At 34.8% G+C, this 15,138-nt stretch overlaps 1 protein-coding gene and 1 long non-coding RNA gene across 6 annotated transcripts in view; one reads left to right on the top strand and one right to left on the bottom strand.

Moving 5' to 3' along the window:
• The window catches only part of LOC136853486 (uncharacterized), a 95,860-nt gene that overhangs the window by 53,347 nt on the left and 27,375 nt on the right, over window positions 1-15,138 (bottom strand). For both annotated transcript variants that reach the window (XR_010857477.1, XR_010857476.1), the window contains exon 3: window positions 10,131-10,222. This is a non-coding gene — a long non-coding RNA (uncharacterized lncRNA). The remainder of the gene's footprint in view (window positions 1-10,130; window positions 10,223-15,138) is intronic.
• Window positions 1-15,138, top strand: part of tfc (triforce) — a 29,585-nt gene that overhangs the window by 10,286 nt on the left and 4,161 nt on the right. Inside the window, exons 2-4 of one of the 4 annotated variants that reach the window (XM_067129101.1) lie at window positions 5,996-6,172; window positions 9,908-10,011; window positions 14,486-14,594. In XM_067129101.1, coding sequence (XP_066985202.1) covers window positions 5,996-6,172; window positions 9,908-10,011; window positions 14,486-14,594 — 390 coding nt within the window. Of the gene's footprint in view, window positions 1-5,995; window positions 6,173-9,907; window positions 10,012-12,016; window positions 12,126-14,485; window positions 14,595-15,138 lie in introns of all 4 variants that reach the window. The other 3 variants (XM_067129100.1, XM_067129103.1, XM_067129102.1) reach the window with 3 other exon arrangements.

Genomic DNA, 15,138 nt, shown 5'->3' with positions numbered 1-15,138 from the left:
TCTCTCTCTCTCTCTCTCTCTATAGCACGGTAGTTTGTCGCAATGAGAAATTTCCCCTAAGTGGGCAGAAGTAAACAAAACAAACTTGATCTTCACCTCCCATTACACCATTACCAAATGCCACACCAAACCTTAATGGAACTTTCGTTTTCCTCGGACAGACGATGGCCATTCTATCTGTCATTAGTGGTAACGTTTATATTTTAATGTGACTACCTACAACAGATATTAGTAAACCATGGAGCTACGGAATTATTCAGGGTAAAAAACAAAACGCGAATACTGCATACTTCAATTTACATGACTTTAAAAATATATTCGAGAGTTACTATCAATTTGAATCTGTTGTTCTAGTTGTAGGTTCTAAAAAGAATTTGTATGAAAATTATTAAATAACTAAAAGTCAAATTAAATTTAGGCTTTCTTTGTGTTTTAGAAAGTATCCCCCAAGGCTGAAGACACATCAGCAACTTCCTAGACTGGAACTGGTTTCATTTTAGCAGTTGACAAGGTTGTCTGTGCTTCTATTTTTCCCTACAATCGAAATTCTTAAATCATAGAATGTACACACACACACACACACACACACACACACACACACACACACGCATTCATATGGAACAAGCCAAAAACGACCACCGTCTAGCTGACCAACACTCGCCAGCAATTAAGTAATTACGATTAAGGGAAAGGGAAGCGACAGGATGATATCTTTAAAATACGAATGTCAGCATAATCCAGTTCTCCACAGTAAGATGAATGAAAGGCACCTGGTACCTGTCTCGTGAGGAACTTGGATGCTGATGCTCTGCAGAGCAAGGCGGGCAGCAGCCTGCGCTAAAGGTAGCAGTGAAAGTTTCCTTTTCAATTGAAGCTTATGGGAATTGACCGAGAGCGAAAACTTCCGACGACTATTAAAGTAACAAATACCACTGGCGGGAAACACCGAGTAGTTTTGACTAACAGATAAAGATCGTGGATGCTGCTAACATTCAGAAAAAAAAAGAACTATTCTGCCAATGTTACGCTTAAGCTTCAGTTTACTAAATTAGCAGCCTGGATGCCTTACGAACAACTGCTCGCTTTTACAAGTGTTGCTGTAAATAAAAGGGATCTTGAAGTCGTGAGTTAAACCAATGATCGTCCAATATCAACAAAATGAAATGCAGTGCTACCAACCTATTCACGATAAATCACGAAGGAAGGAGCAGTACGGTACAAAACTGGCTAATCTTTACTGACTTTCCAAAAGTCATTTCATCTGCCACTGGGAAAGTTCATAAATACCAACAATCATATAATTAGACTGGACCAAAAATAACAGATCCAAGAATAATATTGCTGGAATTTCGGCCATGATAAGCATAAGCTCTCTAAAAAAAACTGTCAGAACTCTCTTCTGCGGTGGACTTAAATCTAAGAAGGTATAAAGCAACGACAATAATAATAATAATAATAATAATAATAATAATAATAATAATAATAATAATAATAATAATAATAATAATGGACCCGGGGAGGCGAGTCTTATCCGAATTTATACCTGCCTTCCTCTGGAAAATCTTCAACAATAATATAGTCGAGGATTAAAAGTGAAGCCTGAACATCAAGAAAGGAAGAGGCGAATCCTCTAGAATGTTCCGATAAAAGAACCATTAAAAAGAGGAGAGGAAGCATCATTTCCTTTTTCGCTTACGAGACGAGCAATCAAATACTAAATGACGGGTGTTTCTCAGGATTAAGTAGTTTGTACTAGACAACTGATGCCTTTTCAACTTAATTATTAGAAACTTACAACGCGGCCCTGGTAGTTGAATGGCTCTTCACCCTGCTCTCAATTTTTCTCTTCTTCTCACTTAGTAATGGTTCTTCATCTCTTTCTGTGATTCGTCCAAGTACTTAAGCCTGAGCAACCGGGAAGGTTTTTTTTCACGAGTCCCAGCATAATTAAGAGCCAGAATGGCAGCTTCGTGCAAAACTTCATATCCTCTTTTAAACTATAATTAAACGATATTCCTTTACCAAACGAAATGATTGACACTCTTAGAGGAGTAGCATATTTCGGAACACGTTTCATCCATAATAAATGTCTTTAAACCGTAAAAATCATTCACATTTCCTGTATTGCCACTGATCCAAAAAAACTTTTGCCGGCGTGCCTGAAGAACAAGTTCGTCCACTTTTCAAAATCCAGCTCTGGCAACCTCACGAATCTCACATTTTCTTTCGACAACGCTTATTGCACATCTTGTACTTTATATTTAGTAAGTAACATCAGTGGACAAAATGTTCAATCAATATTCCTCAGTCATTTCTCGTTTGCATAACACCAGTCTGTCTGCCTGAGAACCGGCTATCGATTTTCATGACCTTTCAACAGAAACCTGATGATGCACTATCCTTCACAGTGGCTAGGTTGTCTCAGTTCAAAAATTGCTGAGACTTCATGTATTCGACGATTTTCTGAACTTCAAGAATGAAAACTCATTACATTGTGCATTATGTATGGAAATAAACATTCATGCTTTTCAAGAAAACAATCGAAAAATTAGTAATGTAATTATTGATCATTCCTTGTCAATGGTTCAAACAAATGCACAAATATGTTACAGCCCTGTGTACTGACGAATGTGCATTAGCTTATGAATAAAACTCGACCCTTCAAGCGTATTACCCAATTTTTGGGGTAAACCCCAGAAAACTAATAAGTATGGACACAATGATGTTAAAATATATTTAATCCGTCAAAGTACGTAAATAAAATTACATATTCTCTATGGAGAAGCAACGCGCAGTAAACATGGTCTTGTGCAATCGAGAACAGCGTCCCCGCCAGAGAAAGTTCCTGTTTACTGTTATTATGAAGAAGAAAATGACCGTGTGAAGTTTATGTCTAGGGGTGTAGTCCATAAGAGTTGATGAATATTATAGTGTTTTACCCATCATTCTCAAGTAGAGAAGAAAGGGGATTTTATACGCGAGACAGGATCACTTATAGTCTTGTGTAATAGATGATTCACTCAGAAAAAGAATTCTTGCTCTTTGAGGGAGAATTGACGCAATGGTTACATATTTTCTTTATATATTCCAGAAAAACTTGTTAATTCTCATTCAAATTACGATTCTTTCAGGAAGCACAATGAAAAGTTAGTGGTTGCAATGCTGAAAGTTCAAAATATTTACAAGTAATAATTGATCCTTTGGAATACAATTTCTTATGTAAACGACACTAATTTACTTTTGTTCCCTCTCTTAATTAGGGTTATTTTCAATAGTATTGATTAAGGCTTTTCTGCCCAGTGAACTCTTTTGGAATCACGTTATTCACGGTAATGTTTAGACAGATCTGCTTGTTAAATACAGAACGAAGAAAAGGATGAGATGAATGAGGGGGGAAAGAATACCCAATAATGTTGAACTTAGAAAAAATGATAGAAAAAACCACAAAAACTACGGAAACTGAAATGAATCTAACAGGACATTTTATACCAGAGGATATATGGGAGTACACAGAAATAAAAGAGAGAGAGAGAGAGAGAGAGAGAGAGAGAGAGAGAGAGAGAGAGAGAGAAGAGAGAGAGAGAGAGAGAGTTAAGTACTCTTGTAACAGTAGCACCGCTCAAGTACTCTTGTAACAGTAGCACCGCTCAACTTATCCCTGGAGGCGGTAATTCAATTCCCTCCGGAGAAAAAGCAAGCTGAACGGATGGCGGAAACGACAGTTGTTAAAGACGCATTCGCTGTTGTGAGATGGGAAAAAGGAAAGTGGGAAGAAAGGAGGAAACCACGAACATAAAGGGAATTACTCTAATGAAATCGCGGCAACGTGAATTCCTGTTAAATTGTCAGGAAAAAGTACAAAATTGCTGCGTGTGTCACTGTTTACGGGAGAACGGGAACCTACCAATAGCTGGAGGATTTAACCCTAATATCTCTGCTGCACGTTTTCATGACGCCAAATTTCTAAGTTAGAGAGAAGACTGGCTTTCGATATATTACTTTGGTAAGTTTCCTTCAGTGTAAATCCAAGAATAAACTAATAAATAAGTAAATAAATAAATATATAAATAAATACAAAATTGAAAAAGTCTATACTATATATATCTGATGCTTATAAATAATCAAAATTATACTGATATACGTTTCGATACTTCAGTAAGTTCTCTCCTTCTTTGCTTTAAAGACAAGAAAAATTAAATAAAAAAGGACGAGGTTGCTGTAAACTTTCCTTTACGGAATTTGCAGCCTAATGTACCGTACATGGTAAACTAGAGATGGATGACGTAACGAGATGTCATTAGGTGACCACCCCAGTACTTTCCCCCCCAAAAGTTACACGAGTTTCCCAAGGTTTCACAAGTCACTATTGTTTCCTTTTTTGCACTTTATATGTAGAAACTTCCTATAAAAATGTCTGAGACAGAGAGAGAATGATAAAACTCGCTACAGTATTCAGACATCACTCGGTTATGCTCCCCCAACAATGTTCATTTTAACAGCGATCGTCCTTTTAAATAACCCGGTTGAGTTTTGGAATGTTTAGTTATTACTGAATGGAGAAACTTCATAAATGAACTAAAAATGCACACCTTAACAAAGTACGGTACACATGTAGATCCTACATTCTTGCTAAAGCAGAAATGTGATATAGGGGAGGAGGCTGTATATTATTTTTTTTTTATTATATTTCAGTTATAATGGTATTTCTTTTAAATTATTTTGTTCTTTTTTGTTCTTAAATTTGTTAATAGCGTAAGTTAGCTTATTTTTCTGTGATAGGATTAACTCTTGATTAGATAAGTATTGTAGACGCTCAAATACCTTTGCGCATATCTGTTTTTTTTTTTAATTTCTTCGTTATTATTTTACTATTGCAATATACGGTAACTATATTCTTACGCAAATCGCTCATAAATTTAATAAAACCTAACAGCATTAAGCTAGGCGCGGATATCTTTGTTCTCAGAGAAAAAAAAAATTGAAAACATAATTAAAATTAAGCTTTCAAGCCTTCGCGGTTCAAGTAAATAGTACTACCAGGAGATATCTGCCATGGGTAATGCAAACAGTTTTTGACACCAGAGCACGGCACAGCTAGGTAGAAAAAAGCTTAATAGATGATTGTGGACCCCATGGAGGAAGAAACATTCCCAAATATTGGAAAAGTTCCTTCTCTTTTAGCGCTGAGGGAATAATTTTCGGGGTCTCATAGCTTAAACTACTTCAAAAACGAAAAGATTTTTAGTTTTGAGGCTTTGAATGGGAGTGGGTGTCGAGCATATAACAACGTCTTGGCAGCCAATAATTTGAGAGGGAGTTGGACTTTCTGGCCAAACAAGACACACTGGACCTGGATGGACGAAGTTATGGTGTTGAGAGTAACAGAAATGTGGTTTTGCGTAACCTCTGGGTAGGTATGAACGTAAATGTTTTAGTCTAGAGATTGTTCCTCATATAAAAGGTATCAAGAGAGAATAGGGTTATTGTCCGAATATTCCTACAAGCACAGTCGCACAGAGGCTTCAGAAGGGCTAAAATATCCTTTCCTATTCAAAATATTCAAATAAAACCACCATTTTAGATTTAAATTTCCGAAAACTTTTTAGAACTGGATGTTCAGCACTGTCTCAGCAATTAGGCCTACCAAGTCTCGTAAACTAAAGTGACCAACCAACTCGGATTTACCCAACAACTGGCAAAAGCTTTCTTTCCTTAATTCTGGATGTAATTATTGGGAGAATAAATTAAATGTAGTTGAAAGAATCGGCTGGCTTAATGTCTTAGTACTGGCAATTCATCCTATATGTTAATGTGGAATATAGGCTAGGAATCACACTAATAGTACTTATTCAGCAACTGATATATCTATTACATAACTGCTCGAAAGTTAAAAAGAAAAAATTAATAAATGAATAAACATAACATTTTAATCCTAATTTATATAACATCACAGCAAGGGACTGACAGTGACAGTTATGTCTTTTCGTTGTTGCAGTGCGAAATCAGTCTCCGAAAGAACTAATTGCCCAACTGCTACTCCGAAGGTCTCAGTCAGCCAGTAAGTCCGGGGATTCAAGGCCGGCGCCCGCCAACCGTCCATCAAAACCTAGCAACAATGAGCTAGTGGCCGGAGACACTGAACAAGAGGTTGAGGAACTGGCTCATTATCTCAGTAGGCAATAATCGTGTGTTTTTTCCCCTCTTCCGTTGATACTTTCAGTAATAGATTTATAGATTTCTGGCAAATATGCCAAGTACTGGGGCAACTAAGGCCATTTAGCGCTTATGATGCTTTCAGTAGTTCATTAGCCTGCCCGCACTCGTTATTTTAATTATATTCACCAAAATGTCTCTGACATAACTACTTTCCTTAAATTAGATTGATAGGAAAACCATATCTTTGGCTTTCCTAGGAATACATCATGCTTTTCTGCGCGGATTACTTGTGCTATCTATCATTTTTCACCACATTCTGCTTTAACACACTTAGGTCTACCAAACACCATGGTGAATGTCAAAGAAAATTCGCGTTCTGAACACTTCCTTCTTATTATCTTTATATTTCTCATGTCTGATACGGACAAACTTTTCATCAAAATGGCAAATTAAATTCATATAGTCGATGACGATGTGTACATTACAGATGACTTGTCATTTTTGTGGTAGTGAATGTTTGATGTGACAATAAGTTTGTACGTATGTGTCATCAGAAGTCAAGTTCCTAAAGCAATCTTTTCTGGTTGTTCATATGACTGAAATGTAATGGATGGCACTGGGATATCTCAATTTGTCTGTAGTCTTGTAGAAAAACAAAGAGATACAGAATTCAAGTACTAAAGTGAGTCATATATTCGTACATTGTCTGCTGAATACTTCAAACACTTTTTTGTTTATATAAACAAAACGGTATATCAAAATGAAATAAAAATGAAACATGCATATGTGAAAGGTGCAATAGCCAAAAATATAAAAAAATTCTGCGTACGAATTAAATGCAAATGAGTACTATTACAAAACACTTGGTGAAAGCAAAAACGTAGAACATAAAAGACTATGATTCTGTTCCTGGAAGTCTATATCATGAAATGACTAGCGAACGGAAATTATCACTGATAGCACCTTACGTTTCATTAATGCACAACATTTCAGACTCATAATATGAGGAGAGGCAATAATCTGAAAAGAATTTCCAGCGCAAAGGAAATCATTTTAGCGCTAAGAACTTGTCAGTTATAAGTGCCTAACGATGCGAAAATTTAATCTTGACTCCGACTTTATAAGTGGGCTAAAATAATGTCAAGGTTCTTGATTTATACAGTAAAATAATAACTTTCTAGGTGATGGTTTCCGTTGTTCTCTGAGATGTAAGATAAGTTTATTAGCGTAGTTGACAAAACTGAAAACATTACAAAGCTCAAACGCTTAAAAAAAAACTCCCGGATTCAAATAAAACTCCATTACGAGAGAGAGAGAGAATGCACCTAATTCTGTGGACTTACTGCTGGGCACCTATAAGATATACAGTTTATTTCCATTCTTGATTAAATATTCTCTTAATGATTCTGGAAACTGAGCTATCCTATCTTTATAGTCACTCTCCTTCCCTCACTCAAAGCCAGAATCATTCTGTTCCCGTGTTTATCACAATACTTTCGTCTTTCTAGAACCCCTGGCTTTTATAGTTGGAATCCTTGGTTACAATAATCGTTCATCCAACCTAGAATGATTTCCCATTTTGTGTGTAGTTTCAGATTAGACTCTTTACCCCTGATTAATCTCGGTTTTCTATTACCTTTTACATTTACCTTTATTGGCAAGTTTTTTTTATTACTGACTTTCCCCTGACAACTTCTGATGAAAAATATACTAGCATAATTCTACATGTAATACTCACCACCCTAAACATAATATAGGATAAATGTGAATATATAAATATATATATATATATATATATATATATATATATATATATATATATATATATATATATATATATATATATATATATATATATATATATATATATATATATATATATATTTGTGAACCTATTATAAAATTATTTTTTTATTTCGACTTTCTGTGACCTCTTCCTTTAAATGTAATTTCTTTATGCCCAGCTGTCGATAGCTAGAAAGCTTATTTTTCTTTAGTTTACCATACCATTGATCATAAAGGATGGGTATAAAACAGAAAATGGTAATACTAAGAGGGACTCCAAACTTTAAAAGATCGACAACCAATGTTTCACAATAATGCTTAAATTTCAAAGCTACCAAAACTTTACTATTCCATAGAAAATCATACACATTGACTCTAAAAGCGTCTTACTCGGATACAGACTTTTATAAGGAACTGATGTAATCAAGGTTGCTAATGTCACGGATCTTCGAAGGTTACAACAAAAACACAATGCGTGTCTTGTAAAACTTAACGAGTTCGTGGCCAGACAGATCTTTGAATCCGAGTTAATATGAAAAACTAATTAAAGATAAAAAAAGTTAATATGAAAATGAGTTTCCAAATGATGAAATAAAAGGAGCTTACGAGTTTGATAGTTATATCAAACGAGACGAACTGCGAAGCTCTCTATAGTGTCACAAGAATAAATGTATAGGCTATGATAATTTTTGACAGGTAATGGCGATAAAATCACACAATTACGGTAGGCTTAAGAATGACGGAGAACAAGGGGGAAACGTGAAAATTGTTAATCATGGTTGCATATATATATATATATATATATATATATATATATATATATATATATATATATATATATATATATATATATATATATATATTAGAACATAGCAAAAGAAAACAACGGGGTAACTGATATCACAAATGCACATTGAATACACTGAACTTATTCAAATCCTAATCATCGAAAAAAAATTGTGAAAATGCTTGACCGTAATGAACAGGGTTACTTCTATCTGTAATACTTATGACAAATCTCTCTTAGGTATCTTTGTCCCGTCTAATGTATTCTTTTATGTATAACGTCAATGTTCTTTGAGCTACCTTTCAGACCTATCTGCATCTGTGTGATGAGATATGTAACAAGAAGGCTCTAACACCAGTAAACTATTTGGTTCCCACGCAAGAGAAAGTTAACAGCAGAAAAATCTGGGCGAGTCTCAGCCAAGGAAAAAGTTGCCAGGGCTTTAAGTTGCTGGGACAACTATGCGCCGAGGGAAAATTCAATTTCACGTGGAGCATTTGGTGGTCAAGTGGCATTTCAGTGACTTGCTTATAATGTTTTCAGATTCTTATTTTCTTTCTCCGTACTTATTCCCGCTCAGCTACAAAGATAGCAAAGCCGTAATTCCTGAGGGACATAGCTAATATTTTGGATATGCTTCTATTGGTGGGATTTAGCTGAAAGTGACTTCTCTACACCATTTGGTTACTTGGCAACTCAAGTTGCTTCCTGTGGTTTGAGGGGTATTATTGATGTTAAACATCATCTGATTACCGATGCGTTACAGGTTTGTAAAACTTACTTAAAATTAGTGAACTATTTAGTAAAACAGCAGTGGAGGCAGAGAGTTTTCAAATGATGAAGTTGATGTTAACTTCTGAATAATTGAAGCTGATCGAGTGTATTCCCAACATGGCGTTATTACGGTGGGAACTTAATATGAAAGATAGGTCTAGTCTCCCTTTCCGATGCGGCGTACCGTACTCCAATACTCGGTAGCTTAACATCCATAAAACCTTTGAGTACACGATTCTTTCTTTTTAATCTGTTGTAAACTGTAATTCCATTCTTTTTTAAAAAAGACTTACTCACACCACTTAAATTTTATTTCACTTCCTACTTTATTTTGCCATCTCTCGCAGCTGATCTTTAAACAATATATTTATATATGATAATATTTACACCTGTTTTTAATTTCAGCGTGTTCCGGACCTAACTGTGAAGGTGAATCATTCGCCTCCCGGTGGACGATGCCACTCATGAAATTGGGGGATAAACAGTACTACCTGGGAATATTTTTCAAGGTAACGAAATTTCCATTTTCAAACACTTTCAGTTTTACGTAACTAAGGCTACACTTAACAAAGAGTTCACTGATGGATCATTGTGAAGAATAATGATACAATCACATATATATACATACCTCCATTTGTAAAGCCTGTGATTTGAGTTCAGCCTACAGCTACCAGCTGACCCAGTTGTGAATGGATACAAACAGCAGTTGGTGCCATTCCCCTACGAGGAGCAAAATGCTTTTGGTTAACAGAAATACACACACACACAATATATATATATATATATATATATATATATATATATATGACCTACAGTGGTGATTATGTTAATTAAACTGTTTACTTACATATAATTAAATGCTTTTGATATTTAGACAATAAATCAATACATGGAAAGATGAGCTACATCCATCTGTGCAAATTACACATTATCAATATTGTACTGTACCTTGACAATGAAACAACTTTATTACTGTGCATTATTTATAAAATTGTTGTGTTATTTATCATATTTATAAAGAAATACTTGAGATTTTATTTCAATTCAATTTTATCTTTCATACCAATGTGTTCTCTAAATACCTTTGTGAAAGATTATTTGACCCTTTACCAATGAAATACTCTTGTAAGGTTTCTGTCTCTCGTTTGAAAACCAGCACTTACAATTACATAGCTTTCAAGACTGCTTTGGACTTTCTTTAAGGCACTGTAGTCTTCCATAGTAACCAAAGACTGATATGCAGGTGGATTTATGTTCTTAGAAAGAACATGGTTAAAGTACTCTTCCAATCACATTACTGAGACTACACAGTCAACAGTTAATGCCAATTTTTGCAGTCATTATCTTGATCTCTGGCAGTCCTGTGAGCTATCAATACTGCAGTCCTCTCTTATTTCCAGAGTTGTAAATAACACTCAGTTTCGTACTTTTGTCCGTCCCAGCTTTATGTATGTCCGAACATTCCGAGTGTGCTTTCGCTTGGTCAGAGTGCTAATACAAGGAAGAGTTGGAGCTACTAAGTATTCAGTATATATAACATGTGTATTTTACATTATACTACACCAAAAGTTAACGGGAGGCATTTTCTTTTATTTGCCATGTCAACTGTCACACAAGAAATCTAGTAAACAACCAAATAAAAAAATCACTAACCTGGGTGTTGAATTTTGTACAAATCTGTAATACATACTAATATATTATCTTTATGAACACATACCGTTATATGATCATTTTGAAATCTAAGGTAATATTATTAGCATAAATTTGTTCATTTTTTGTTATACTTTTAGTTAATAGACATGTGTCCCATTAAACGGGTGAAATAGAATATCTGTAACTGGGTCATTACGGGCTGTCATATAAAAGCAATCAATATTCTATTGGTCAACGTTATCAGTCTTTCTTTATTTATTGTAGAAACGTTGGTAATTGTCTTTTTCAGTATTCAGAATACACATTCAGGCAAAATCCAGTGTCTGTTATCATCCACATCCAGAAAGTGGCCGATTCTGAAACATTACTATTTTTAACAAGAAACTCCTTTTCAAAATGTCAATCTTACATTAGTAAACTGTGAAAATGGAAGTCTTAAACTGTTATCTTAAAGCTAATTTGCTATCATTGAATAATGAATAATTACAAAATTTTGCTGTGTAGAAATTAAAAATGTAAAGTCCTTGCCACGACAATGATAAAATCTGAAAAGAAGAAACATAGAGAGCGACTCGTAAAAAAGAAAAGGAGAAAATACTCCCATATCGTAACCGTTCACCAAAGTTTTTTTCTTGTGATATTGTGTCTACAAAGAGACGTTTTCCACAATTAAATATTGACAAGAACCCTTTCTGTTTCCAGTCAATGTTATGCATGCAACACCCAAATAAAAATGTTTGAAACTTTCTAACAAAACAGAAATCAATTTAAATCACCAACAAAGCACATACAGTTACTGTCTTTTTACCAGCGACCACCTTGCTTTAAGGCACGTTTGCTTACTAACGAGGCCCTTTCCAGGCAAACTGGTACAAGGCTGCACAGTACTGTCGCTTCCACGGAATGCATCTAGCAGGAATCGAAGATGAAAGGGAAAACAGATTCTTGGAGCAGCACATACAGGAAGCAGGTCAGCATGAGTAATGTTTCAAATTATAATATATATATATATATATATATATATATATATATATATATATATATATATATATATATATATATATATATATATATACATATTTATGTATGTGTATATATACATATATAATTGTATATATATATATATATACATATTTATATGTGTATATATACATATATATATATATATATATATATATATATATATATATATATATATATATATATATATATATATATATATATATAGTGTAAATTGATCATCCTCCAATCCTCCTCTAACAAACGAAAGGAAATGCACTAGTAGATAAGTATAGTTTATCCTATGGTGACAAGAGGTGTCTATAACAGAGCTCTATCCTATACTGACCAATACACTATTTCCTATTTAAGTAAGACTGGGATAATATAAGGGTACCTTGCATTAACTGTTGATTAACGGAATATGCACGATATGTGTATGACACTTGTCCATTTTCTGACACTCATATTAACCCAAAATGATTTATAAGATAATTATTCCATTGTTGAATATTTGCTGCTAGACACTGTATTGTATTGTTGCTTTTGGCGGTGATTTCACAATTCATCCCAGCCTCTATCACTGATGTCTCAATAAGTCCATTAGAGAAATATTTCATACATAAAACTTCGTCAAACTACATATCTTTTGAATGAAAATACTGAAAATAAAAAAAAGCGGCTTCAATTTTTGAAATCTGACAAAATGCTTCTAGAAATTAATATACTTTGATCATGACTTGAATTTATCATATTCTGTCGTCCTACAGTAGACATTTTTGTTTCGAAATAAGTGAAAGACTTCATCAGTTGGAAAAGATAGATTGCTAAGACTTGAAATCTGAGAAATACCGGAGCTTTCATTCTGTAATATAAGGTAACCAAAATCTAATAGTTTAATTATGGAATGGATTGTAATATAGAATTTTGGCCAAAAGACCAAGCGCTGGGCGCTATGAGGTCATTCAGCGCTGAAATGGAAACTGACAGTAAAAAGGTTTGAAAGGTGTAACAGGAGGAAAACCTCGCGGTTGCACTATGAAACAATTATTAGGAGAGGGTGGAAAGTTAGACGAAAAAAAGAGAATATGAATGGAGGTACAGTAAAAGGAATGAAAAGGACTGCACCTAGGGGCCGAAGGGACGCTGCAAAAAACCTTTAGTAATGTCTACAGTGCACCGCATGAGGTGCACTGACGGCACTACCTCCATACGGGGAATAGTTGAATTATGAACATGTAGTAAAAATACGTTTTAATGAATTAACGATCCGCAGTCGAAAAGTAGCAGGTAGCATACTTGAAGCTACTAAAAGCTTATGAGGGAATTGACATAGCGGAAATGCAATGGATGGTGAGGATATATGGTGCAGATGATGAACAGATAAGAGTGGTTAACAGCTTTTTAGATGGATGTGAAGAGGTGCTTAGAAAATGTAGACAGGAGAGAGACTGAAGTAAGTTAAGACACGAGTGTGTTGTGCCTCCGTGGCTGTTTATTTACATCTTAAGATATACATACGTACATTATATACATTATATATATATATATATATATATATATATATATATATATATATATATATATATATATATATATATATATATATATATATAAAAGTGTATGTATATATATATGTGTGTCATCTGTGTCTGCGTTGTCAGGGGAGGGGAGGGGGGAGGGGGGGAGGAGACAGGGGTGAGGTTCATAGGCTACCCGTTCTTACACTGCTCACCGGCAAGAAAAAAAATTTGTAATTGAAAAAAAAGAAAAAAAGAAAAAAGGAAATACAGACATGAAGATACTGGGACTTTCAAAATAAATTCATAGGCAACGTCACTGTGAAGCTAATTCAGCAGCATCAACACCACTTAGAACTTTCCCCAATCTTCACACGAAGATTTAAACAATCAAGTCTTTCGGAGAGAACATCAATTCTTCCATACACTACAGTATGTTACATAAATTCGGTCTTCAACTAATTATTTCAAAGTCTTTGTAGCATGGCACAGTTCACTCTTTGTTTTATTTATCTGCATGCTCACAGGCATACCCTACTCAATCTTCATTTGTTAGCTTGCATGTTTATGTGCTTAGAACATTATCCGGCTTCACATTATGATCTGCATGTCTATGTGATCGTTTCGCATCTGTTCGGTTTGTCCGCTATCTTTTGGGTAAAGAATTCACTTTCCTAAAGTATAATTTTTATCATTTCCTTTTCATCAGTTTCTCTCATTACCTTCCAACACACTCTCTGGTGACCCTTTTCCAAGCTCTTCCCCTGGAATCCTTCTCTCACTGACACTCCCGGTACCCAAACTTTTCCAGGCTAACTGGTACAAAGCATCCCAGTACTGTAGATTTCATGGCATGCATCTGGCTTCCATCGAGAACCCCAGGGAAAACACTAGGCTGGAGGGCTATGTCCAGGATATGGGTAAGAATAACTAGTGGAGTCATTTGCTAGTGACCAGGTTTGTAATTCTTTGTTTGTAGTTCTTGTAGTCATGCGATACATTTAATGCAAGAAAAGTTCTGAAGTTTCTTAACCAATACGTTCGACCCGGTCAGTCAAGTTCTTGTTACTTAATCAATACATTCATTGTCAGAAAAGTTTTTAGTTTCTTAACCAATGCATTTGTTGCTGTCAGTCAAGCTCTTGTTTCTTAACCAATACATTTGTTGCTGTCAGTCAAGCTCTTGTTTCTTAACCAATGCATTTGTTGCTATCAGTCAAGCTCTTGTTTCTTAACCAATACATTTGTCGCTAACAATCTATGAATACAGTACTTTTGTTTATAACTACTACTGCCGTAAGTTAATTACATAACGAAGGCCTTTCTGCAAAAGGACTTAACTTCACATTCAACTGATTTATAGATATTCAACTTTTCGTCTCACAAATATATTTACACTTGTTGATATCAGTATAACCTACTTTTCAAGAACCGAATTTCGACCTCATTACTGTATGGAAACTG

Source organism: Macrobrachium rosenbergii, chromosome 27, assembly GCF_040412425.1.
Source record: "Macrobrachium rosenbergii isolate ZJJX-2024 chromosome 27, ASM4041242v1, whole genome shotgun sequence".
NCBI lineage: Eukaryota > Metazoa > Arthropoda > Malacostraca > Decapoda > Palaemonidae > Macrobrachium > Macrobrachium rosenbergii.
Note: the sequence above shows the minus strand (reverse complement) of the source record. Positions and strands in the feature narration are given on the sequence as shown.